This window comes from Corella eumyota, chromosome 3 (assembly GCF_963082875.1).
Source record: "Corella eumyota chromosome 3, kaCorEumy4.1, whole genome shotgun sequence".
Taxonomy (NCBI): domain Eukaryota; kingdom Metazoa; phylum Chordata; class Ascidiacea; order Phlebobranchia; family Corellidae; genus Corella; species Corella eumyota.
In genome coordinates, this window is record NC_137492.1 from 17,265,108 (window position 1) to 17,288,762 (window position 23,655).

A 23,655-nucleotide genomic window follows, 5' to 3' on the forward strand; every position below is an offset into this window, starting at 1 on the left:
AATGTTAGTTAGTAATTTTAACAAAACAGCAAAATCAAATACAGACTAGAATTATTAACAAAATAAATCCGAATTTAAGATTTTCCAATTACTGTTCATTGTTTATTTGATTTAAAACTTTACAATATTGCTTTAGAAAATTGAGAAAAAAAATGAAAAGCAAATGTAGAATAGTTAAAAAGAAAATTAGTATTAAAGAACGAAATACATATAAGCAGAAGGCATGATTGCTTAACACTTACATAATAAGGAAAATATAATACATATCAAAAATACAGCACCACTTTAATACATGCGAAGTTACCAGTTTTAAAGTTTTATAAAGTTACAGTTCCTCCACTTCAAATGGAAAATCGTCAGCCTTCTTCTTCTTAGCTCCTCCTCTCCTCTTTCTTTCTCCTTTCTTCTTCTTTGCAACTTTAAGATGGTCAGTTTGCCACGAAGCACCACTGGTGATATTTTCAGCTTGGTCATTTTCGTTGCTTTCACCATTTTCAAATTTATTACGAACCCTTTCCATTGTGAGGATACCACGAATTAGATTTCTCCAGTTTAGGTAGATCTTCTTCTCGAGTTTCTCCCGAGCTCGCTCTGCCGCATGAGCTTGATCCTCCTGCCATGCCAACCTTAAAGTTTCCTCAAACTCGGCACAAACCACATGACCGTCCATTACTGTATGCGGAAAACCATGATGTGTGTCAAACCCCACCACTGCACTTGCAATATCAATGTTCAACTTTCTAGCAACATTCTGTATGCCTTCCAAGCGCAGATGAACACAGCCTTTTGGTATCATACATGGTTTGAACAAGTCTACGTTACCATATTGGCTTCTTGGTACAATGCCGTTTTCTGCCCATGGAGGATCATATGGCCTGGTTTGCCATTTACCGAACAAAGCAAGTGACAGAGCATCTGTATCACGGTTAAGCTTCTTGTTAAGTAAATAAGAGGCAACCATTTTGTACGGTTCCTCGCCATCTTTTACAGACAAAGCAGACTGCATCCACTTTTCTCTGGTATGAAGAGTATGAACAGTTGATCTCGCTAACACCTCTTCACCCCTAATAAACCCAACTGGGTGACTATCAGGTGGGTAGATAGCTTCATATTTTAACAAATGTCTTCGTAAGACAAAAAGTGGGTGATCTTTAAACAAAGAAATAGATGTTGGCAATGGTTTTGACATAAGATCAGACTGCAGTTTTGAATTCTCTTCTAAATCTAAGTCCTTATTTTTCATTTTATACGGCAGTAAAGTGTTTTTCCACCAATTTGTTTCTATCGAAGCAATTCTTAGCTTTCGCGTTGTAGTTAACCAACAAGATGCATATCGTGCGGTAACATCCTTAATTGAGTTGTCATTATCGAATGCAAGTACATAGGATAGTGGTTTCGTAGCCTTAGCTTCAGCCAGAGAAGGTTGATTTATTTCTCCAGTAATGCAGTTAATGCTAGTCCAACCTCGTTCTGGAATTAAAACCTCGATCCAATGATTAATATCAGATAGTGTGGATACTGGTTTGGTGATAGTGCTTCTTGATTTAGATTTAGAAGCAGGGCGCTTTGTAGCAACTTTTCTTGGCGTAGAAGGTTTGTTTACAGCATTTGTTGCTTTCTTCGTTGAGTTTACAACAGGCTTTACTTCCTCAAAATCGCTGTCAGAAAACGACTCAGAATTTTCAGAAACGTAACTTGATGCTGAATCAGACTCCGAATCAGGTTCGAAAAGACCCTCCTTTCCACTTTCATCTGAAAGTTTCCCATTTTTAGGTTTTGATTTGATTTTGTTTGCATTTTTATCCAGTGCCTGCTTTTTTGTTGTTTTCCTTTTCGGTTTTTCCGATGCTTTTTGTTTTGGTTTTAAGTCTGAAATATTTTTCACTTCATCATTAACAGAAATATTTTTGTTTTGTATGTTACCTTCTGATTTTGGTATAACAACTTTTGGTAATTTTTTTTCTGTTGTTGCTGGAATTAAAGTATCCTTTTCTTCTTCTTTCACAGAAGTAGTATCAACCCTTTTTTGTCTCATTCTCTTCCTCACTACAGTTGGTTTCTTATCTTTCATTGTAGTAGACTCCTTTGGTTTAACTACCGTTTGTTTTCGTTTATTTAAAACACTTAATTTTGTTGAAACTGGAATATTTTCATCCGAAAGACTTTTATCACCATCAGACTTGAAATTATATTTTGAAGTTTTTGTCGGCGGTTTTTCCTCAAAATCACTCATATCATGATCAGAAAGATTAACGTCTCTTCCTTTTAAAATACTCTTCTTCTTAGGAGCTGGCTTGAACTTATTTATTTTTTTGGTTGCAAGTTTTTTTGGTATTGTAGCACTTGCTTTGGTTGCTTCTTTATTGCGGGCAGATCTTCGAACAAGAGTCAAGGAGCTATCTTCATCATTTGCACCATCCACTTGAGGAATACTTTCTGCAACCTCCATTTTGTTAACCAAATTTTTGATCTCTTTGTTTTTCTCTATTTCAGGTTGATTTTTTTTCTTGTATTTTTCTAACTTGTTCATAGCAGTCGTGATTCTTTTTTGCTTCTCCAAGATTTGTTTCTCTGTTGGAGGTTTAAAAGACATCGGTTGCAAAGATGCAACTAATCGAACTTGCAAACCTAGCGATCGTAGAAACAGCAAATAAATTTGCACCAAATCGATTATTTTTTGAAGCTTTTTCGATGCTAACTTTTCTTCTAGACTAAAAGGTATAGTAGAAATGTAGTTATCAGGTTCATTTTTCAACTTTTTCAATTTTATATGAGAAAAAAATTCCAATTGAATCCAAGACACAAACTTGGTAAGGTTAACAGTCGAAACATTCTTTGAAGAAATGTGAATAAGTCCAGTTGGCAAATAAGAAAGAGCAATTGCTTGTAGTTCTTCGTTATTACAAGCACTGTTAAATTGAAAAGCGACACACATTTGACACATTAAATGAACCTTATGCATTTCTATATGAAGCTGTTTCTTATATTTATTATGACTTCGCTTGAAAAACACCAGCAACCATTTTTGAACCTTAGATTTTGCGTTTTGTTTTTTTTTCACGATGTCAGGTAATTCGAATTCAATTTCCACATCTTTCTTGATGTCAACTTTTATGTCATCAAGTTGTACATCTTCCTCTACCTCCTCCCAATCCTCATCACTGCTCTCTTGACTCTTGTCCTGGCCAACATCCAAAGACTTCCTCGGCTTCTTCTTCCTAGGAGCCATTTTATCTGTTTATAAAATTATTTTAAAATTCAACTTGATTCAATGAATTTTTTCTTTTTTAAATTTTGTAGTGTGTAGAAAAAAAAGTTTATTTTAAACAGAGACTCTGTTACAGAGATAAGAGCCTGACTATATAACACAATTATGTAACAGATTAATTACTGAAACGAATAGATTAAAAATTTAAATAAGGAATTAGTAATGTCTGAACTGAGTGTAATTAAAAGATTAACGACTTAATTGATTTTAATCGAAAAATACGCATTAAATTTGCAAAATATAAAATCTTTTTATTAAAGTTTGTAAGTAAAATTAATATATAAAATTCAAACTAGCAAACTTACTCACCTTTTTATAACTATCAGATTTTACAAACTTGTTAGCTCCGACCACGCGTTAGTCTCAAACCTTTAAATCTTCTGATGACCTGTTTATGTTTATAGTTACATAACGCACCTCTCGCGTGCATTTTTCCCGCCAAATTAAGTATGTCACCACATAATGAAATCCATGTATTTCAAACGATTCACAATTCTTTATAACAATTCAATTTTATTATTAATAATTAATTTTTTTTTAAATTTGAGTAAAATAAAATTTAATATAATTCAGAAAAATCCTATATTTTCTGTGTATTTGCTCGTGCGTTAAATCACGTGATAAACATATTTGTGTTTGTTGACAAAAAATAAACTTAAAATATTTTAAAAACTCAACGATTAAAACTTTATACAAAAACGATGTTTAAAGCTAAAATACTGCTTGTTGGACCGTGTGAAACTGGTAAAACAGTTCTATCTAACTTCTTGGGCGACCAGGTATACAAATCTTGCGTATTTCCAACGTAGAAGGTCAAAATATAGCGTTAGCTTTGAATTTACGAATATTAAAAATGCTTAAATTTTTTTTTTGTATATATCTTTATCCTCGATGTGGGAGAGTCGAATGCGCGACTTAAACATAGAGTAACATTAGTTTCTCCGACCCAGTCTTGAGTTGCCTGTGGCAGTTTGGGATATTATAGATTATAATTGCCCGATAATTATGCTGCTAATTAAGTGCTGGCTCAGCAGGAGTTATACCGTTTATACCGCCTTACTCAAGGGCGCTACAGCATGAGATCAGTGGGAATTAAACCCACGACCCCATGTGTGGTGTAGCAAGTGTTCTTACCACTACACCACGCTGCCGGTTAGCTTTAGATTCACGAATATTAAAAATGCTTAAAATTTATTTTTAATCAGTTAATTTAAGCCCTTTACTTAACTTTTGATTTATTTTTATTGACCAGACTGATGCAGCTCGACAGGTTTATCATCCCACTGCTGGTGTTCGAATCCTTGAGTTCGAGAATTTAGTAAACAACGGTCAAAATTCGACGAATATTGACGTCGAATTATGGGATTGTGGAGGAAGTGAAAATTTGGAAAGTTGTTGGCCAGCAATGGCTTATCAAGCTGATGGTAAAATTTAAAGAAATTTTAAAGACAAAAATCATGTGTTTTTATTCAAAATAAAAATATTTTTTGATTTTTTATACTACAACAAAAACTATTGGTAAAAAATAAAAATCTTAACTTTGCTTTTATTTAGGTGTTATTATTGTGTTTGACCCATACAAAAGTAAACCCACGCCTTCTGTTCCATCATTTTACAATTATTTTGTCACAAATCGAGGATTAAAAGATTCACAATGTCTCTTGTTGGCAAATTGTTTTACCAAAGAACCGAAGACTGTGGGATCACCTATACCATCGTTAACTGCAGTAACATATTGTTTTAATAAAATCTTTCTTACAATTTTACCAATTTTTTTTTGTATATATCTTTATCCTCCATGTGGGAAAGTCGGATGCGCGACTTAAACAAAGAATAACATTAGTTACCCCAACCCAGTCTCGAGTTGCCTGTGCAGTTTGGGATATTATATAGATTAAAATTGCCCGATAATTATGCTGCTGATTAAGTGCTGACTCAGCAGGAGTTTAGACCGTTTATAGTGCCTTACTCAAGGGCGCTACAGCATGAGATCAGTGTGGATTGAACCCACGACCTCATGTGTGGTGCAGCAAGTGTTCTAACCACTACACTACGCTGCCGGTTTTGAACTAAATATTTATTTTATTGCAGAATTTGACCAACGTTGAAAAAAATCCTGATGGTATAACAGATTTGTTTCAAAATCTTTTACAAAATATCGTCGGAAAAATGTCAGATTCACGTGACAAAGAAGAACTTAGTATAATCGGATGAGGGCAATTTTTCTTGTAAAAAATGCAAAATTCTACTGTGTTTTTTCACTGTTTTATTAGATTTTATATGTTGGCTAAAACACTAGCAACAATTTATATATTTTTATAAACATTTTTATGTAAAATAAAATAAAGCAAAAATGAATAAATTTTGTACTCCGTCGAAAAAATAACATTTTAATTGTTTTTAAACATGCATAAACCAAGTTCAATATGTTTTATTAGGTTTAGGAGGTAAATGTTTTTGTTTAAATTATTGCAAAATTCTACAAAATTCTATATTGCAAGTAATTTGTATGGTATTAGCAGTTTATAAATTACTATTCTACGCAAAAATTAAAAAAAAATCTATTTTATAATACATGTTATGGATAAAGCACTATACTTTAGCTAAAACACCAAAATTATCCAATAATAAAATTGGGAGCAGTTCATACCATTAACAAACATATATTTACAATACAAAAACTTATTCAAGCAATTTGGATAATTGTGTATTAGCTTTTAGGAACAGGCTGAAAAGTTGGCTTTTTTAGATAAGGTTATATTAATAAGTAAGGTAAAAAAATTCACCAATATAATACAAAATAGCATTTAACAAAGCAGGATTTTGAATAGAATTGTGCGCTACAAAAATAGTTCTGTGTACTTAAACTGTTATGTGTCATAATGTACAAATAAACAATAATAATACAACGTTATTAATTTTTTAATTTAAACTAAACCAAATACATTATTTGTAAACTGTTTTTTTCAATTTATAGTAGGTATGAATTAAAAAGAACATGAATTTTAGAATTTTCTTGAAAAATTTACCCTTTATTGACAAATGACCAAATAAAATAAAGTTAAATCTGCCCCATAGCAGTTTAACAACATAAAAATATAAGAAAATGTCATTAATTCTTACTTTTTATTCATGAATTTACTCAATTTCTACAAGCAAGTCTTCCCCCTCTACGTGCATGCTTTTATTCACCGCAATTTCTTTTATGATTCCGTCAGTAGGTGACGCTACAACCATCTCCATTTTCATTGCACTGATAACTAATAAAGGTTGACCCTTTGCTACTGTATCACCAACCTTTATTTAAAATTAAAAGCTTTTATAACTTGTGAAATATAAAAGGTATTTACACATATTATAGATGATGTGTTGTTTAAAACCCTGAGTAAGGCAATGTAGTGGTAAAAACACTTTGCTACACCACACATGAGGTCGTGGGTTCAATCCCCACTGCTCTCATGCTGTAGCACCCTCAAGTAAGGCGCTATAAACGGTATGAACTCCTGCTGAGCCAGCACTTAATTAGCAGTATAATTATTGAGCAATTATAATCTATAATATCTCAAACTGCCACAGGCAACTCGAGACTGGGTCGGAGTTACTGATGTTACTCTATGTTTAAGTCGAGCATTCGAGTTTCTCACATCGAGGATAAAGATATATACAAAAAAAAAACATAACAAACTTCTGCCAACCCAAAAATTGGCATATTAATTATTGAAAATCATAATCAAAATTATCGAAAACTATCTAAGTCAAATCAAGACTTGGTAAGGAGAAACAAATCTTCCTCTACTTGTAGGTTGTAAAGATGGTTTGGTACATTGAGGATAAAGTTTTTTTTTGTATAAATCTTTATCCTTGATGTAGGAAAGTCGAATGCGCGACTTAAACATAGAGTAACATCAGTTACTCCGACCCAGTCTCGAGTTACCTGTGGCAGTCTTGGATATTATAGATTATAATTGCCCGATAATTATACTGCTGATTAAGTGCTGGCTCAGTAGGAGTTTGTACTGTTTATAGCACCTTACTCAAGGGCGCTACAGAATGAGATCAGTGGGGATTGAACCCACGACCTCATGTGTGGTGTAGCAAGTGTTCTTACCATTACACCACGCTGCCGGTAAAGATATATAAAAAACTTAAATTTTACTATCGAACTGACCTCAACTTTAATGTCAACTACATCACCGGGCATAGGGGACCCAACCGAACCCTTCACACCAGTTCTTGCTTTTGGGTGAAAATGCATTTCCTAAAAGAAACAATAATTTTAACCTAACTAATTAATGACAAATTGAAAAAAAAATACATTGTTGTTAGAATTGTAAAATGTAGCCTTTTTTAAAGTTTCAAAGTACTTCCAAACCTTTAATGCTTCTTGATCTTTGACAAGAACTTGTCTAAGTTGACCATTCAACTCCATAAAAACTTCTCTCTCTCCTGTCTCTGGTTTCAGCTCACCAACTGCCAGAGCTTTAATGTGCAAAGTTTTACCTGAAAAAATGCAAAATATACTAAAATTTTGTTAACGTCAAAAGTGTTCATATTAATTTTTTTTAAACCGGCAGCTTGGTGTAGTGGTACGAACACTTGCTACACCACACATAAGGTTGAGGGTTTAATCCCCACTGAGCTCATGCTGTAGCGCCCTTGAGTAAGGTGCTATAAACGGTACGAACTCCTGCTGAGCCAGCACTTAATCAGCAGTATAATTACCGGGCAATTATAATCTATAATATCCCAAACTGCCACAGGCAACTCGAGACTGGGTCGGAGTAACTGATGTTACTCTATGTTTAAGTCGCGCATATCGACTTTCCCACATCGAGAATAAAGATATATATAAAAAAAAAAGTTTAATAATTTGGCCTTTAAAAAATTTTCAATTAAACTTAAACTAAGTCAAATCTCTTTTCATAAACTTTTGTTTAAAAAAATATGACAATTTTTAAAGTACTAACCTGGTTCCAGTTCAACTTTAAATTCCTCAGCGATCTTTGGTCCCAACAAAAACCTCGGTGTGTCCAATTTTTCCACTGGTCCATATTTAGTAAAGAAATGAAGATAATCGTTCGTTACTTTGGGGTACATAGCAGCACTGATCACATCTTCTTCAGTAATAAAACTGCCATGTTCTTCGACTAAATCATTCCTTAACTTAGTGAAGTCAAGGGGTTCAAGGCTGGCCCCTGGCCGCCCTTCGATGGGTGTTTCCCCCCTCAAAATCTACATTTAAAAAAAAAATTAAAAAAATTTTTTTTTTTAATTTTTCCCCAAATTTTTTTGGCATTTTAACTCACTTTGGTTCTCAGGGGCTCTGGGAAACCCCCAGGTGGGTACCCAATTGACCCCTTCATCATGTCGATGACAGATTGGGGGAAGGAGAGTTCGTCAGCTTTATCCTCAACATCTTGTGCCGTCAAGTTGTTCTGGACCATGAACTGAGCCATATCTCCTACGACTTTGGATGAAGGAGTAACCTAGTTTGTAAAAATATTAAAAAATTTTAATAATATAATAACTACAATGACTTTTTTTTTATTTTACAATAATAACTTTTATTTCATTTTTAACTTAAAAAATGCAAACTTTGTCTTGGCAGAAATTATTTTTTTTTTGTATGTATATATCTTTATCCTCGATGTAGGAAAGTCAAATGCGCAACCTAAACATAGAGTAACATCAGTTACTCCGACCTAGTCTCGAGTTGCCTGTGGCAGTTTGGGATATCATAGATCATAATTGCCCTATAATTATACTGCTGATTAAGTGCTGGCTCAGCAGGAGTTTATACTGTTTATAACCCTTACCCAAGGGCGCTACATCATGAGAACAGTGGGGATTGAAGCCACAACCTCATGTGTGGTGTAGCAAGTGTTCTTACCAATACACCACGCTGCCGATATTAACTTTTTTTAAACTGTAAACCTATATATAATCAAGGTTAGTGCACAATATATATAAATCCAATTAAAAAAAAGGCCATCTGTGGTGTAGGGCAAGCTATAGACTAGTTTATACTAACGTTGGGCATATAAAATAAAGAAGACTTGGTTACCTTAATAAGATCTCCAAACAGTTTATTAGCTTCGATATATTGTTCTTTAACTTTCGAGAACTGATTTCCTAATCCCATAGAGTGCGCTGGAATAACAAATAAATTGATTAAGTAACACAATCAAACTGCAGCGTGGTGTAGTGGTAAGAACACTTGTTACACCACCATGAGGTCGTGGGTTTAATCTCTACTGATCTCATGCTGTAGCGCCCTTGAGTAAGGCGCTATAAACGGTACAAACTCCTGCTGAGCCAGCACTTAATCAGCAGCATAATTACCCGGCAATTATAATCTCTATAATATCCCAAAACTGCCACAGGCAACTCGAGACTGGGTCGAGGTAGCAAATGTTACTATACGTTTAGGTCGCGCATTCGACCTTTCCACAATGTGGATAAAGATATATACAAAAAAAAACAATTTCCAAAAATTTTAAAAATAATTTGGGTTTATTTTACTTACCCTGGAAATGAAGATTGGTGTACTGGCCACCTGGAATTTCATGTTTATAAACCCCCGAATCGCCTGATTTCATGGTTATAGTGCATTCAAATGGAGCATACAACTGCCTGGCTTGTTCCCAGTAATCATTGTAGTCTGTTAGGTGCCTCATCGGAATCCCTTCAAAATTTAAATTTTTTAATTATGATTAAAAATTTATTTTAAATAAAAAAATTTTTTTTATAAAAATAAAATTACCGGTGTCGAGTTTTGTTCTCTCACACGATGTCACTATTGCTCCCAAACTTGGTTGTGATGTCATCCCGGACATGGAATCGATTGCTGCATCGACGATGTCAGCTCCTGCTTCCGCTGCGGCTAACATAGAAGCAACACCTAAAAAAAAAATTGGGTTTTGTATTGTTTTCTAAGCCAGGGTACGAACTAACGTTTAAAAAACGATTCGCTAAAAATGAGGTCGCATTTTTAGAGCAAATATTAGGTTCAAGTCATAATCTTCGTTTTTTTATAACCTTTGGCGCGTTGCGTGGCATTTTTAAAATGTAACGTATTGTTAAACAATCGTTAAGAATAGTTTGCACGAAAAACGAGACATTTTTAATTCTTTTAAGGCTGTGTTATCTATTTAAAAAATTGCGCAACAACTGAACAATCTCGGGAGCGAAATTTACGCATTGCTAAAACATGGAAAGTTATTGTTATTAAATGCCCTATAGTAACCTACATTTACGCAGGAATATGATGATGTATTTAAATTAGTGTGAAACCGGTGTAAAATAGATCGTAAAAATATACACAAGAGTTTTATCACTGCCTGAACCTTTTTTTGTTGATTCGCTATTTCTAATATATTTGTAAAAACTGATTTGCTAATTTTAAAAAACGATTCGCTTTAAGCGAATAGCGACCCGTTTTTTTTTCCCTGTAAGCATTTACTAATTAAATGTTAATTTTGGGGCTTCGGGTTCGAGCCGCACCATCGCCACACTATTCGCCCTTGAGCCCGGCGTTTACGGATAGCTCATACACATCACAATATCACACCCCCACCCAATGAAAAATATAAAACCTATCTCCCAATGAAAAATATAAAATCTATATGGAAAAAAAAAATTTAGATTTTTCTGCCTACCTGCGCCAGATGTATCATGGGTATGAATATGAATCGGAAGATCAGGATATTTTTCTCTTAGTTCTGAGACGAGGATTTTGGCAGCTTGTGGTTTTAGCAAACCAGCCATATCCTACAACAGAAGAAAAAAATTAATAATTTATTTATTACTAAAAATTTAAAGTCATATATTAACGATATTTTAATACTCAAAAATTAATAAAGATGGTGTCACTGAACACAAAAATAATTTTAACTTTAAATAATTTCACCTACTTTTTGAGTTGTACAAATAAAAAAAAAAATTTAAATTAATTAAAAAAAGGAAAAGGGAAGCCCTGTTTGTGATGACGTAGAAAGTACTAGCGTGTATACATTCACTACGCTACTTGGTACTTTCTACGTCACACAAAAAATATGGGAACCTGTTTTTTATGTAAATCATTTTCCAGTATTTTTGAAAATTAAATTGTAAGTACCACAGACATTTTTTAAAGATTTTAAAGCTATTTTGTGATTCATTGTCAGCCATACTACTGTGCTATATACATCACTTACAAAATTGCAAAACTATTTAACATAACACTTTAATATTCTGAAATGAAAAAAAAAAATTTAATCTTTCACCTTTATGCATAAAATATGGGTACCAATTTTCACAAGTTCATCAGCTAACTCCAAATAATATTTCAGATCGTATTTTGTCAGCCTAGTGGGGTCCGATACGTCACCCGTGTAGGAGATAGCAGCTTCCACGACTCCCCCTGACTCCCCTGCTGCCTCCATACCCAACTTCATGTTAGGAAGATAGTTCATCGAGTCAAACACTCGGAATATGTCCATACCGTTGATGAATGCTAGTTCGCAAAATCTAAAAAATGGTAGGACATTTGTTGTAATTATACACTTGAATACTAATATAATTTAATTTGAATTCTGCAGTAATTAGGGATGGGCCAATCGAACCAGAGTCCGAGTACTCGGCCCGAGTATTAAGAATATTTTAATACTCATGCTCGTCGAGCATTTTTTAGTACTCGGATGCCAAGTAATAATTTGTCATTTAAGATCGTATACAATTTACTAAACATAAAAAAACACGAAGTTTGCCTTTTTCCAATAAATTATAATCTACTCTCAATTATATCTCGTTCAAGCAACGATTGCGCAACAAATACACTTTTCAGTTAGTAAAATTTTACGCATAATAAATTTAAGACGTTACATTTTCGTTTGGACTTAAAATGATATTGCTATCAGCGGTAAGTAGTTTTGCCAACAGTAAACACTTTATAATCCATAAATACGTGTTTTTTGGCAAATTTTGCAGTTTTAAAATTATGCTGGAAAGATTCTCGTAACCAGTTATATACGTTTAAATGACATCATAACCGAGTACTCGGACTCGGCCGAGTATCGCGTCAAAATACTCGGGCTCGTCGAATCCGAGTAATTTGGATTTCAGCCAATCCCTAGCAGTAATTAAACCCAAGACCTTAAGACAAGATTATATGTTGTTAGTTTAACCCAAGACCAGAGGTTTTAAACAAACCACATTACGCTGCAAGCAGTGGGAATTAAACCCGGGACGTCATGTAGTAAACCCTAGTGTTAATCCCTCAACACTACGGTGGCAGTTAAGACGTTAAATTACTTACTTTTTAACAGCATTGTCTGGGTAACTAGTATACCCAACCCCATTAGCTCCTCTCAACAACATCTGGAATGGAATATTAGGAATAAGTTGTCTTAAAAGTTTTAATCTTTCCCAGGGACATTCGTGTAAAAATCTTAACGCTACATCAAAGGTGGCTCCTTAAAAAAAAGATAAATAATTTATGAAATTTAGCAACCTAAAAATTTTTTTTTTTAAATCACTTTTAAATTAAATATTATACCAATGCAAAAAAAATTCAAAAAAAAAATTTAAAAAAATCTTCTTAATTTACCTCCCCAATTTTCAATTGAAAAAAGAGAGTTTAATCGATGTGAAACGAAAGGTGAAATCTTTGCGAGGTCGTGTGTGCGCACTCTAGTGGCAAGTAATGATTGGTGAGCGTCGCGCATGGTCGTGTCGGTGATAAGGAGTCCCTGATTGGCTCTAATCGCTCGAGCAAATCCTTCAGGGCCTTGTTCAAGTAAAATATGTCGCCAACCGTAAGGAACTTCGTCACCTTTAAAAATAATTTTACTTGAAAAATAAAAAATGGAAGCAGTGGGGATGGAACCCAGGACCCCATGTAGTGATGCCTAATGACTTATGTTAAGTAAGAAGAAATGCAAACTGTAGAACATGAAATAAGTTTAATTTGTTCAAAGTTCATGTTATGTCAATAATTACAAGCTCACAACGTGCTAAGTCATTCACAAAATTGCCCTTGGCAAACACAAACCTTAGTTGAACTACCCAGGTATTATATAATATGTAAACATAAAGTAATTACTTAGTTACAGGCATAAAACTGAACTTAAACTTAATAAATAAACATTAAAATAAATTGTTACTGTATGCTATATAAGATACAAAATATACATATAAACATAAAAAATGATATTTTAAAGTGTTTACTATTGAATTAAAAGTACTTACCAACTGGGGTAGCTGGTACTTCGATGTCCATATATGGTGGTTTAAGACTGGTTGGTAATGGTGTTGATGGTCCGTTGACCATACATTCAGCTAAATATTTGAGTAAACGACCAGCTCGATTTTTGCTTGGTTGCATTTGAAATAACTAGAAAAAAAATAAAATGAATTATTATAAAAAAAATAATAAATTAACAGCAGTTTGGAATTAATTTTTATATTTAAAGTATATATATATATATATATATGTAAAAAAATTGAATGGAATCTTTAAATTGGTCTAAAAATCTGAAAGTTTAAAGTAAAGTTTGATTATAACCTGTGGATTGCTGTCCAGAAATTGGGTGGTAACAGTTCCATGTAAAAATTCTTGATCACTTATTACATTCTCCAGAAAAGGAATATTTGTCTGTTGAGATGAATATATATTTAGGCAAAATAATGCAAAATTCATCCAATAAATAATATTTAATTTTTTTTTCTAAAGACTGTTTTTTTATAGACCATAATTGTATTCTACATCAATCTCTTTTTTTGTATTTATCCTTGATGTGGGAAAGTTGAATGCCCGAATTAAACATAGAGTAACATCAGTTACTCCGACCCAGTCTCGAGTTGCCTGTGGCAGTTTGGGATATTATAGATTATAATTGCCTGATAATTATGCTGCTGATTAGGTGCTTGCTCAGCAGGAGTTCATACCGTTTATATCGCCTTACTCAAGGGCGCTACAGCATGAAATCAGTGGGGATTGAACCCACGACCTCATGTGTGGTGTAGCAAGTGTTCTTACCATTACACCACGCTGCCGGTTTTCAATTTTTGAATTGAAAATTACCTTTACACCACGGATTCTGAATTCCTTCAAAGCTCTGTGCATCTTCCTAGCAGCAGATGGCATGTCAGCAGCATGTGCAATAACTTTAACAAGCAGGGAGTCGTAATGGGGCGAAACAATTGCTCCAGCAAACGCTGATGCACTGTCAAGTCTGATACCCATCCCTTCCCCACTTCTAAATACCTAAATGTGTATAAAAATGATGAATTGTTGAAACTGATATACATTACTTTAATTCCATAAATCCGGTATTAAAATGGCAAAACTTTTATTTAAATTAATCCTTGATATGGGTAGATTGAATTTACTGCCTTAACATAAAGCAACATATGTTAGTTAAGAAACTCCATTTTTTTTTTTTTGTATATATTTATTCTCGATGTGGGAAGGTCGAATGCGCGACCTAAACATAGAGTAACATCAGTTACTCTGACCAAGTCTCGAGTTGCCTGTGGCAGTTTGGGATATATATTATTTTGGAATTGCCCGATAATTATGCTGCTGATTTAGTGCTGGCTCAGCATGAGTTTATACCATTTATAGTGCCTTACTCAAGGGCACTACAGCATGAAAGCAGAGGGAATTGAACCAACGACCTCATGTGTGGTGTAGCAAGTGTTCTGACCACTACACCACGCTGCAGTTTAGAATATTGTTGACTTAATGGTATTGCCCTGATTATTGCCAGCATTTGGCATTTAACCAGCAAAGTAAATGTAATCTCTGCCTTACTTGACACTGCTTTAACAATTAATACCTAACTAAACATGATTTTTTTGTTACCTCAATTCTTCCCGTGTCAGGTCTAAAGTCATGGGCAGGATCTTCAGTGGTAACTCTACACTGGATAGCACATCCATTAACTTGTATTCTCTCTTGTAATAAACCAAGGTCTGGGAGGCTGTAACCTTCACTTAACCTGATTTGGGACTGCACCAAATCAACACTAAAAATAAATTAAAATATTAAGTTAAAAACTAAAAAAAATGTGGCAAAATTAATTTAAAAAATTTATTTTCTAAAGGCAAAAGAGACCTTTAGTATTTTCTTTTGTGTACTTTGTTAAAAATAAATATTAAAATTTTACCCAGTAATTTGTTCAGTAACTGTGTGCTCCACTTGCAGTCTTGAATTTACTTCAATAAAATAATGTCTTCCCTGAAATATTTAATCAAAATTTAAATAAAAACAATCAATTTAAAAAAATTATTAGGCTAATAATTTTTAAACCAAGATTTTGTATTATTTTAAATCATAAAATATGTCATAGTCAGACCACTTGGCTTTACTACAAGAGGTCCTGGGTTCGATTCCCACTGCTCTCATGCTGTAGCGCCCTTGAGTAAGGCGCTATAAACAGTATGAACTCCTGCTGAGCCAACACATAATCAGCAGTTTATAATTATCGGGCAATTGTAGTCAGTATTATCTCAAACTGCCAAGGCAACAAGAGACTGGGTTAGGGTAACTGATATTACTCTATGTTTAAGTCATTAAGGCCACTTTTAAAATTGAGGATAAAGAAATGTAAAAAAAATTTCCAAATTTTTTTATTGCATTCCCAATCTATACATATACTTTTATTACAGTTTGGTGCATATGCTATGTAAAATATATTAACTATTACCTGAGAATCTAATAAAAATTCCACAGTCCCTGCATTCTCATAACCAACATGTCTTGCAATCTTAAGTGCATCGTCAGCTAATATTCTTCGAAGTTCAATGGGTAAGTTATAGGCAGGAGCTAATTCCACAACCTTCTGGTATCTTCTTTGTATTGAGCAATCTCTTTCATATAAATGAACTAAATTGCCTTGTTTGTCTCCTATAACAAAAATTGTAAAAAATGTAAATAAAAATAAGTTAAATGGTTTATTTTTTTAGTAAAAATTTTCAAAGTATATTTTTCCAACACTATAACGGCTATTACAAATATTGCTTGGAAAATTTATAAACTATTTTTAGGGCATTACTTATTACTAGAAAACAAACGTTAAACAAACATTACCCAGAATTTGTACTTCAATGTGTCTTGGTCCTTCTAAATATCTCTCAACAAACATTGATCCATTTCCAAAAGCTTTTTCTGATTCTGAGACAGCTCTGTCAAAATTTTCTTCTAATTCCTGGAAAAAAAAAATTATTTCAAACCATTTTTTATTATGGACTTGATTATTTATTTAGAGTAAACTTTTACAAATACTTACCTCCATTTTATTGACAAATCTCATACCCCTTCCCCCACCCCCAAAAGCTGCTTTAAATATTATAGGCAGGCCATGAAGTTGGGCAAACTCTTTCGCCTCACTTGCACTTGTGATTGGATGTTCAGTGCCTGGAATAACTGGGACTCCTGCGTAAGTAACGTTAAAGAGTTTTTACATATGTTAAGAGTAACATTAATTTTAAAGGGCCAAAAAATTAATAAAAAAATGGAAAAGATCACTAAGATTTTTAATCATGCAAAAAAAAAGAATATTTTTTTAACCTGATGCAATTGCTATTTTTCTTGCGGCAACTTTATCCCCCATTTGTTGAACTACAGTGGGTGATGGTCCGATAAATCTTATTCCGTTATCGACACAGGCTTGTGCAAAATCAGATCGCTCAGATAAAAATCCATATCCAGGGTGAATTGCATCTACACCTACTTCCTTTGTTTGCAAAAATTTAAAATTTAAACAGCATAAAAACCAAGTTCTTCAAAAAAAAGGATGATAATATACAATAGGTATATCAACTGGCAGCATGGTGCAGTGATCAGAACACGTTCTACACTACATGAGGTCCTGGGTTTGATTGCCAATGCTTTTATGCTGTAGCACCCTTGAGTAAGGTGCTCTATACGGAATGAACTTCTGCTGAGCCAGCACCTAATCAGCAGCTTAATTATCGGGCAATTATTATCTATAATATCTCAAACTGCTACAGTCAACTCGAGACTGGGTTGGGGTAACTGTTGTTACTCTATGTTTAGGTCACGCATTCGACCTTCCCACATCGAGGATAAGATATATACCAAAAAAATGTTAAAAACAGGTTTTAATTCTAAAACATACCTTTGCAGTTTTAATAATTTCAGGGATATGTAGATATGCATCAACAGGTGAAAGTCCTTTTCCAATTAAATAAGATTCATCCGCTTTCTGTCTGTGCATAGTCTGTGTGTCTTGTTCTGAGTAGACGGCTACAGTTCGAATCCCAAGCTCGGTACATGCCCGAAAAACTCGGATTGCAATTTCTCCACGATTTGCAACCATAACCTAACATATGAAAAAATTTTTTTTATACACTTCACCAAGTAAAATTCAATAAACATTTTTTAATTTAAATAATTAAAAACACTTAAATTTACCTTATTAATAGGTCGTACAGAATCAATACTCGCATTATTATTTGCTGTTGATTTTGGGTGAGTTACCCCAACTGGAAAAGAGGTTTTGTAAGTTCGACATTGCTAAAAAAAAACAAATAAATTAGTTAACTTTTATACAATTCAATTTAATAAAAATAGTACAAGCAAAAGATTCTAAAACATCAGTTAACTATTGACAGCCGACATAAAAAAAATTAGCCAATTTATTTTTTTTTTATTTTCTCGTATCAAAATAAATGTTTACCTGTACTCTTGAAAAATTGGATGTTGTTTTGTCAGAGTGTAACTGGTAGGCTTTCTTAACTGAAGAAACTGCTCGATTGACGTTAAGTAATCTCATTTTGCAACTTCAGTCAGTCACCAAATCTTAAACTTAGAATTACTTAAAACCAACGATTCATTTATAAATTATTTGTTTGTTTATTTTCACTGCAGAATAATAATAATATACGTTTGCATTTTAAATTAAAACTAATACACTCTTTCATTAAATGAATGCATTCGTCAAAATATTTATTTTTCTTCTGTCAAAACAAGTATTTAAATTTGTAACGTTTTGTCATAAATTATGCCCATGCAAATACCATGACTAAAATTTAATCAATCATCAATTATGCAAAACAACATAATTTTTAAATGCCAGAGGGTCTTTTTTGCCTGCATATTACCATTTTATAACATAAACAGCTTAAAGTATCTTGTAGTTCTATTCTTAATCATATCCTGCTGGCGTATACGTCACCTTTTATAAATACTGTGTTATGTTTTTCGTAGCGAACAGCCTATATTACAGCACGTGTTATTACATACGTGACGTTTTTATGTACTTTGACCCTAAACAACAGAGAAAAGATGCTAGAATAGCCTAGCGTGTAAATAAGTAGGTGAAGGGCTGTGGTTAAGCGCACGTAGCCAGCGTGAAATGTTGTTCTCTGCCGAACCATAACCTGGGGTTAGGCAGCGGAAAATAAAGTTGTTTTCTGCAAAAGTCAAGAATCTGCCGAGTTTAGTGTAATGTAAGTGAAAACAATATACTTGTGGTTTTGAACTAGAAAAACAACATGTTTTTAAATAATGTCGTTGTTTGTTAAACAATACTGGTAATTCTACCTCATTTTGTTAATTGCCACTGGTTCAACTTAAATTCTATCATCAATTGTTTTTTACTCGTTTTTTTAAACTACAATTTTAACTCATTTCGCAGGTTACCATAACAAAAACAATGATCGTAATATAGTCTCAATACACAAAATTTGCGCACAACAACCTTTAATTTTTAAGCCTATTTTATGATAATACTAATTATTTTCACTTTCATTTGTTGATGCACCTTAATTATACAACGTATACCTTTTTCTCCTTAGAACCATAGGCTACTTTTTCTAGTATTAAAAATCAACCTAGATACCTTAGTAAGTTTGAAAAAACATATTTCTTATTTACTAGCCGAATATGCACTACATAATATTTATCTATTTTGAAAAATCGGGGCGGACATTTACTTTAACAAAAGACATCACAAGTAAAATGCTGTCTGATTCTCATTGGTCTAAAACCTAGGCGTTTTTTCTTACACACCTCCAGAAAATCAGCCGCAAAAACACGAATTTGCGTAAATTATGAATCATCAAAATATCAGTCTGGTCACGTGACAGTAAAGTTGTAATTAAGCTAAGCTTATATCTGGTAAATCGAGTTTTAAATAAACTACCGGTTTTTATTTATTTGTTGTTTACCAAAAAACAATACTCTTTTACACACACACAAGTTAAAACCTGATTTAAAATTGCCTACTTTTACAAAAACATCTTTAATATAGCCACCCTTTAATACATACTAAATTAAAGCTATCAAAATTGTTAAAATGCGTAAGCACATCCAATTTTAGCCATATGTCGTTATTCGTTACGGCTTGTAAATTTATCCGGTCTCGAGTTTCATTTTTTTAGCTTGCTTTGCCTTCTCTTGCAACTTTTTTTTCTTCGCATGAAAAGCGTCGTACTTATGCCCGGTAATGCAACATTTAAACATTTCAGCATAGCTCTTGGTTTTAAACTGCTCGGCGCCAATGCTTTGTAGAACAACATTAATTGACTCTAAGTCCTCTTTAATAGGGTTATATTTCTCCGTTGTGCATTGAATTTTAATGAACTTTCCTCCTAAATCAGTCGAGACCAAAACTAGCAAAGTAGCAAGTCTATTAACATCCACGAATTCAATATCGATTAATTGATTTGCTGCTTCGCTGCCTAAAACAGTAAACGGGATTGTATACAGTAGTTTAATATGTGGATTTGAAGTCCGTATAACGCTGTATACGTTTATGCTTGGATTAGGACAGTCGACGTTAGCTACTGCCAAAAAATTCACTGCTGATGAGTACGTTATTAGACTTGGCACAGATTTATCATCGATTTTTTCACCATTCTGGGTATTTTCAGCTTCTCCAGCGTCCCCAGTGTCGATAGTTTGCAATTTTTTTCCGGTTTCAATATCCCATATCATTATCGTTTGATCGCCCGATGTAGAAATCAGGTGGTTTCCCTTAGCGGGCACCAGTCGACACACAAACTCGGTATGACCTAAGCAAAAGTTGTTGATGACGTAGGGTCGGTGTCGTTCGCTTACGCGTATTTTCTCGTCACGGTCGGCGGTTATGATGTAAGAATCGGTAATTGTGACGTCAAGAAGCATGGAAATGTGGCCAAGTATTGGTTGCATTTTTTCGGTATCGCAAATTGTTAAATTTTCTAAAAAAAGATTAAAACGATTGACAATTGTAAAAAATATTCCAACAAGCACTAAAAATTGACTTTTTCACACTAGAGATCCAAACCGGCAGCGTGATGTAGTGATAAGAACACATACTACACCACACACGAGGTCATTGGTTCAATCCCCATTGCTCTCATGCTGTAGTTCCCTTGAGTAAGGCGCTATAAGCGGTACAAACTCCTGCTGAGCCAGCACCTAATTAGCAGCATAATTATTGGGCAATTATAATCTATATAATATCCAAACTGCTACAGGCAACTCGAGACTGGGTCGGAGTAACCGATGTTAACTTTCCCATATCGAGGATAAATATATATACAAAAAAAAATCCAAATCCTAATGTTGACATTTAACCATGGGCAGTCCCAAAATTGTCACATCAAAAATGTGTGGTTTAATTTTTAAATTTAAAATTTTCAATTAAAAATATAAACTACCTGGTTGCAATAAGAAAGAATACAAATCCCCAGATTTGTCAGCTACGAAAATCTCATCACTTTCAGGACTAAAAGCTAACGAAGTCGACCTTCTCTTAGTCACTATAGAACCTATTTCTTCCCAAAAATTATCACAAATCTCAGAAGTCGACCAGATTTTCAAAGTCTTGTCAGAAAACAAGGCAGCGAAGTATTTATAATCAGGTGAAAATTGAACGCAATCAATAACTTGTGTCGCCGAGTTCTCGTTTTCATTTTTTTTGTACTCGTGTTTGAAAGAAAGTATTTTCTTATCACAATTATCATCTTTTGGAAATACTTTAATAAACTCTGACGTAGCAATAACAATGTGATTGTTTGAAGATTTTAGATATGCCATTGTGATAATTTTTTAGTTAATTGCCAGTTTATTTACATATTACTTTTGGTCTCCCAGCGGTCCTTGGTGGTAAATCTACAAAAACGTAAAAAAAATACTTAAATATATCAGTTATTAGTTGAACTTTAAAAATAAAAATAAATTTGAGAATTTTAACCGGCAGCATAGTGTAGTGGTAAGAACACTTGCTATCCCCACTGCTCTCATGCTGTAACGCCCTAAGTAAGGCGCTATAAATGGTATAAACCCCTGCTAAGCCAGCACTTAATCAGCAGCATAATTATCAGGCAATTATAATCTATAATATCCCAAACTGCCACAGGCAACTCGAGACTGGGTCGGAGTAACTGATGTTACTCTATGTTTAAGTCACGCATTCGACTTTCCCACATCGAGGATAAAGATATATACCAAAAAAAAAAAAAAAAAACTTACGTCCAGTTTAATTTCTTTCGCTTTCTTTTAATTTTTGTTTCTTCTTCCTGTTTTCTTTTGTTTTCGTAATTCCTCGCTGTCTCGGCTTGTTTTATTTTTGATTCAAACTGTTCCTCACCAAGTTTTGAACTCAGGACCTCGGCTTCAGCAGTGTTTCCACTTTTAATTGCTTGATCAAGAAGATATTCTGTTCCAGTCTAGAACAAAAATAAATTCAAAACTTTAAGTTAGTTTGATATTTTAATCGCGCATCAATTAACCCAAAAAATTTAAAGGTTTAAACCGGAAATGTTAAAATAAAAATTAAAAAGGATCACTATATACAAATACCATAACATACACACCTTTTTAGAGTAGTGTGAGTTATATTCAAGATTTAGATGTTTTGTTGAATCAAAATAAGTTTTCAAGCTTTCAGAATTCTTTAATTGCTTTTGTTCAATCTTTGTCAGTTTAGCATTAGTTTTACTTCTGCAAAAAATGATTTATTTAAAGTATATATATATTTTTTTTTGTATGGGCCTATATTTTTTGTTTTTTAACTTACTTTGCCAATTCCTTTCCCTTATCTATTGACTGAGATTTTAACGAGTCTTGTGGAATTTTTTCCGCTTCTTTTAACTGATTTAACTTCTGTTAAAAAAAATAAAAAAGCGCTTATTATTTTTATATTGAACGAACGATCAAACATAATTGGTTAATACCTTTACAACAATGTCAACTTCAGAATCTTTGTTGTTTAAATCAGAAATATCTTCACTACTTTCCGAATCACTAGAGTTTAATTCGCTGCTCAACTGTCCTTTAAACATAAATGCTAAACCAGTTTAATCACAAACGATCAATTTACAGTAAGCCATGCTGCATGTCACAATAACAAATCAGTGTGGTGACCAAACGTGACACCAATTTACTCAACTAAAATTTTATTATTTTAACTTGGCCTAAAGTTTCAATAACAGAAAGTAGGTAAAGTGCATAATTAATTTCAAGTTTTATCGTTTTTACTAATTTTAAATATTTGAATCAAAGCACGGAATAGGAAATGGCGTTTGAGGGTTTTCAATAGCAAAAGGTATAAGGATCGATTACCGCTGCTGACACATGGTACCTTTTTAAATAAAAGTTTTAATATAATATGCTTTTGTCATTGAATTAGGCCTTACCATGTCAGATAATATACACCAAATGGAAACAAATACAGTTAAAACTTACTTTAAGTTTGAAAAGCAGGAGGACGGTACGAATTATATAGCTTGTTTTTATAAATTGTTTAATAAAGTTACTTTGGGTCAAGTTTTTTTTTTTTTTTTTGTATATATCTTTATCCTCGATGTGGGAACGTCGAATGCGCGACTTAAACATAGAGTAACATAAGTTACTCCGACCCAGTCTCGAGTTGCCTGTGGCAGTTTGGGATATTATAGAGACCATAATTGCCCGGTAATTATGCTGATTAAGTGCTGGCTCAGCAGGAGTTTATACCGTTTATAGCGCCTGACTTAAGGGCACTACAGCATGAGATCAGTGGGGATTGAACCCACGACCTCATGTGTGGTGTAGCAAGTGTTCTTACCACTACACCACGCTGCCGGAAGTGACCCAACAATGTTAAAAAAAACCACCAGGTATATTCAACAGCAAAAACATTTATTGCCAGTATGATAATATCTCATATATTATAACATTAGTATCCACAAAACAGCGTTGTTGCTTTTGGCCACAAACAAAAACAACAAACTTTAACATGAAACAGGTTTCTACATAATAATATGCACGACAGGCTGTACATGGGTGTTACAGGGTTATTTCGTGATTTCAACAGCCTGAAGTAGTCTCCAAACAGCCTTGGTGAGAACTGTGCTTTGCAAGTGACCGGTGAAGTCTAAGAAAGCAAACTTGGCAACGTACAAAAATGGAA

General features: G+C 33.6%; 4 protein-coding genes across 5 annotated transcripts; 1 reads left to right on the plus strand and 3 right to left on the minus strand.

The window, feature by feature from the left end:
- Window positions 1-325: 325 nt before the first annotated feature.
- LOC145744956 (uncharacterized) lies at window positions 326-3,649 on the minus strand. The gene is made up of 2 exons (XM_082562932.1): window positions 3,578-3,649; window positions 326-3,234 (listed from the first exon to the last, which is right to left on the minus strand). The coding sequence occupies exon 2, from the start codon at window positions 3,227-3,229 to the stop codon at window positions 326-328; it is 2,904 nt and encodes a 967-aa protein (XP_082419058.1). The 5' UTR covers window positions 3,230-3,234; window positions 3,578-3,649.
- A 257-nt stretch (window positions 3,650-3,906) lies between these two features.
- On the plus strand, window positions 3,907-5,817 carry LOC145745633 (intraflagellar transport protein 22 homolog). The gene is made up of 4 exons (XM_082563764.1): window positions 3,907-4,047; window positions 4,521-4,692; window positions 4,823-4,995; window positions 5,360-5,817. The coding sequence occupies exons 1-4, from the start codon at window positions 3,970-3,972 to the stop codon at window positions 5,480-5,482; spliced, it is 546 nt and encodes a 181-aa protein (XP_082419890.1). The 5' UTR covers window positions 3,907-3,969; the 3' UTR covers window positions 5,483-5,817.
- Window positions 5,562-18,585, minus strand: LOC145745630 (pyruvate carboxylase, mitochondrial-like). The gene is made up of 24 exons (XM_082563761.1): window positions 17,953-18,585; window positions 17,688-17,789; window positions 17,392-17,595; window positions 16,821-16,986; window positions 16,540-16,685; window positions 16,341-16,458; window positions 15,958-16,157; window positions 15,418-15,488; window positions 15,114-15,276; window positions 14,331-14,513; window positions 13,812-13,901; window positions 13,496-13,640; window positions 12,855-13,079; window positions 12,564-12,720; window positions 11,533-11,776; window positions 10,927-11,038; window positions 10,032-10,169; window positions 9,795-9,953; window positions 9,333-9,418; window positions 8,575-8,754; window positions 8,236-8,500; window positions 7,641-7,768; window positions 7,437-7,526; window positions 5,562-6,565 (listed from the first exon to the last, which is right to left on the minus strand). The coding sequence occupies exons 1-24, from the start codon at window positions 18,046-18,048 to the stop codon at window positions 6,407-6,409; spliced, it is 3,627 nt and encodes a 1,208-aa protein (XP_082419887.1). The 5' UTR covers window positions 18,049-18,585; the 3' UTR covers window positions 5,562-6,406.
- Window positions 18,586-19,008: 423 nt separating this feature from the next.
- Window positions 19,009-22,586, minus strand: LOC145745631 (uncharacterized). Of its 2 annotated transcripts, XM_082563763.1 has the most exons (5): window positions 22,439-22,586; window positions 22,282-22,367; window positions 22,079-22,205; window positions 21,735-21,931; window positions 21,197-21,374 (listed from the first exon to the last, which is right to left on the minus strand). In XM_082563763.1, exons 1-5 carry the CDS (start codon window positions 22,544-22,546, stop codon window positions 21,332-21,334), a joined length of 561 nt encoding a protein of 186 aa, XP_082419889.1. In that variant the 5' UTR covers window positions 22,547-22,586; the 3' UTR covers window positions 21,197-21,331. The 2 variants fall into 2 exon arrangements, with proteins under 2 accessions (XP_082419888.1, XP_082419889.1); XM_082563762.1 differs by lacking the exons at window positions 22,079-22,205; window positions 22,282-22,367; window positions 22,439-22,586 and adding an exon at window positions 19,009-20,458 and having other exon boundaries at window positions 20,921-21,374; window positions 21,735-21,876.
- Window positions 22,587-23,655: the final 1,069 nt, after the last annotated feature.

Excerpts from the sequence above, each read along its gene's own strand:
- LOC145745630 (XM_082563761.1), bottom strand. The coding sequence starts at position 18,048 with ATGAGATTACTTAACGTCAATCGAGCAGTTTCTTCAGTTAAGAAAGCC. Across the intron at positions 15,277-15,417 it reads GTTACTGAACAAATTACTGG|TGTTGATTTGGTGCAGTCCC; the intron begins GTAAAATTTTAA and ends ATTTATTTTTAG. Across the intron at positions 6,566-7,436 it reads TAGTTGACATTAAAGTTGAG|GTTGGTGATACAGTAGCAAA; the intron begins GTCAGTTCGATA and ends TTTTAAATAAAG.
- LOC145745631 (XM_082563762.1), bottom strand. The coding sequence starts at position 21,299 with ATGGCATATCTAAAATCTTCAAACAATCACATTGTTATTGCTACGTCA. Across the intron at positions 20,459-20,920 it reads TTCTTTCTTATTGCAACCAG|AAAATTTAACAATTTGCGAT; the intron begins GTAGTTTATATT and ends ATCTTTTTTTAG.
- LOC145745633 (XM_082563764.1), top strand. The coding sequence starts at position 3,970 with ATGTTTAAAGCTAAAATACTGCTTGTTGGACCGTGTGAAACTGGTAAA. Across the intron at positions 4,693-4,822 it reads AATGGCTTATCAAGCTGATG|GTGTTATTATTGTGTTTGAC; the intron begins GTAAAATTTAAA and ends GCTTTTATTTAG. Across the intron at positions 4,996-5,359 it reads CTATACCATCGTTAACTGCA|AATTTGACCAACGTTGAAAA; the intron begins GTAACATATTGT and ends ATTTTATTGCAG.
- LOC145744956 (XM_082562932.1), bottom strand. The coding sequence starts at position 3,229 with ATGGCTCCTAGGAAGAAGAAGCCGAGGAAGTCTTTGGATGTTGGCCAG.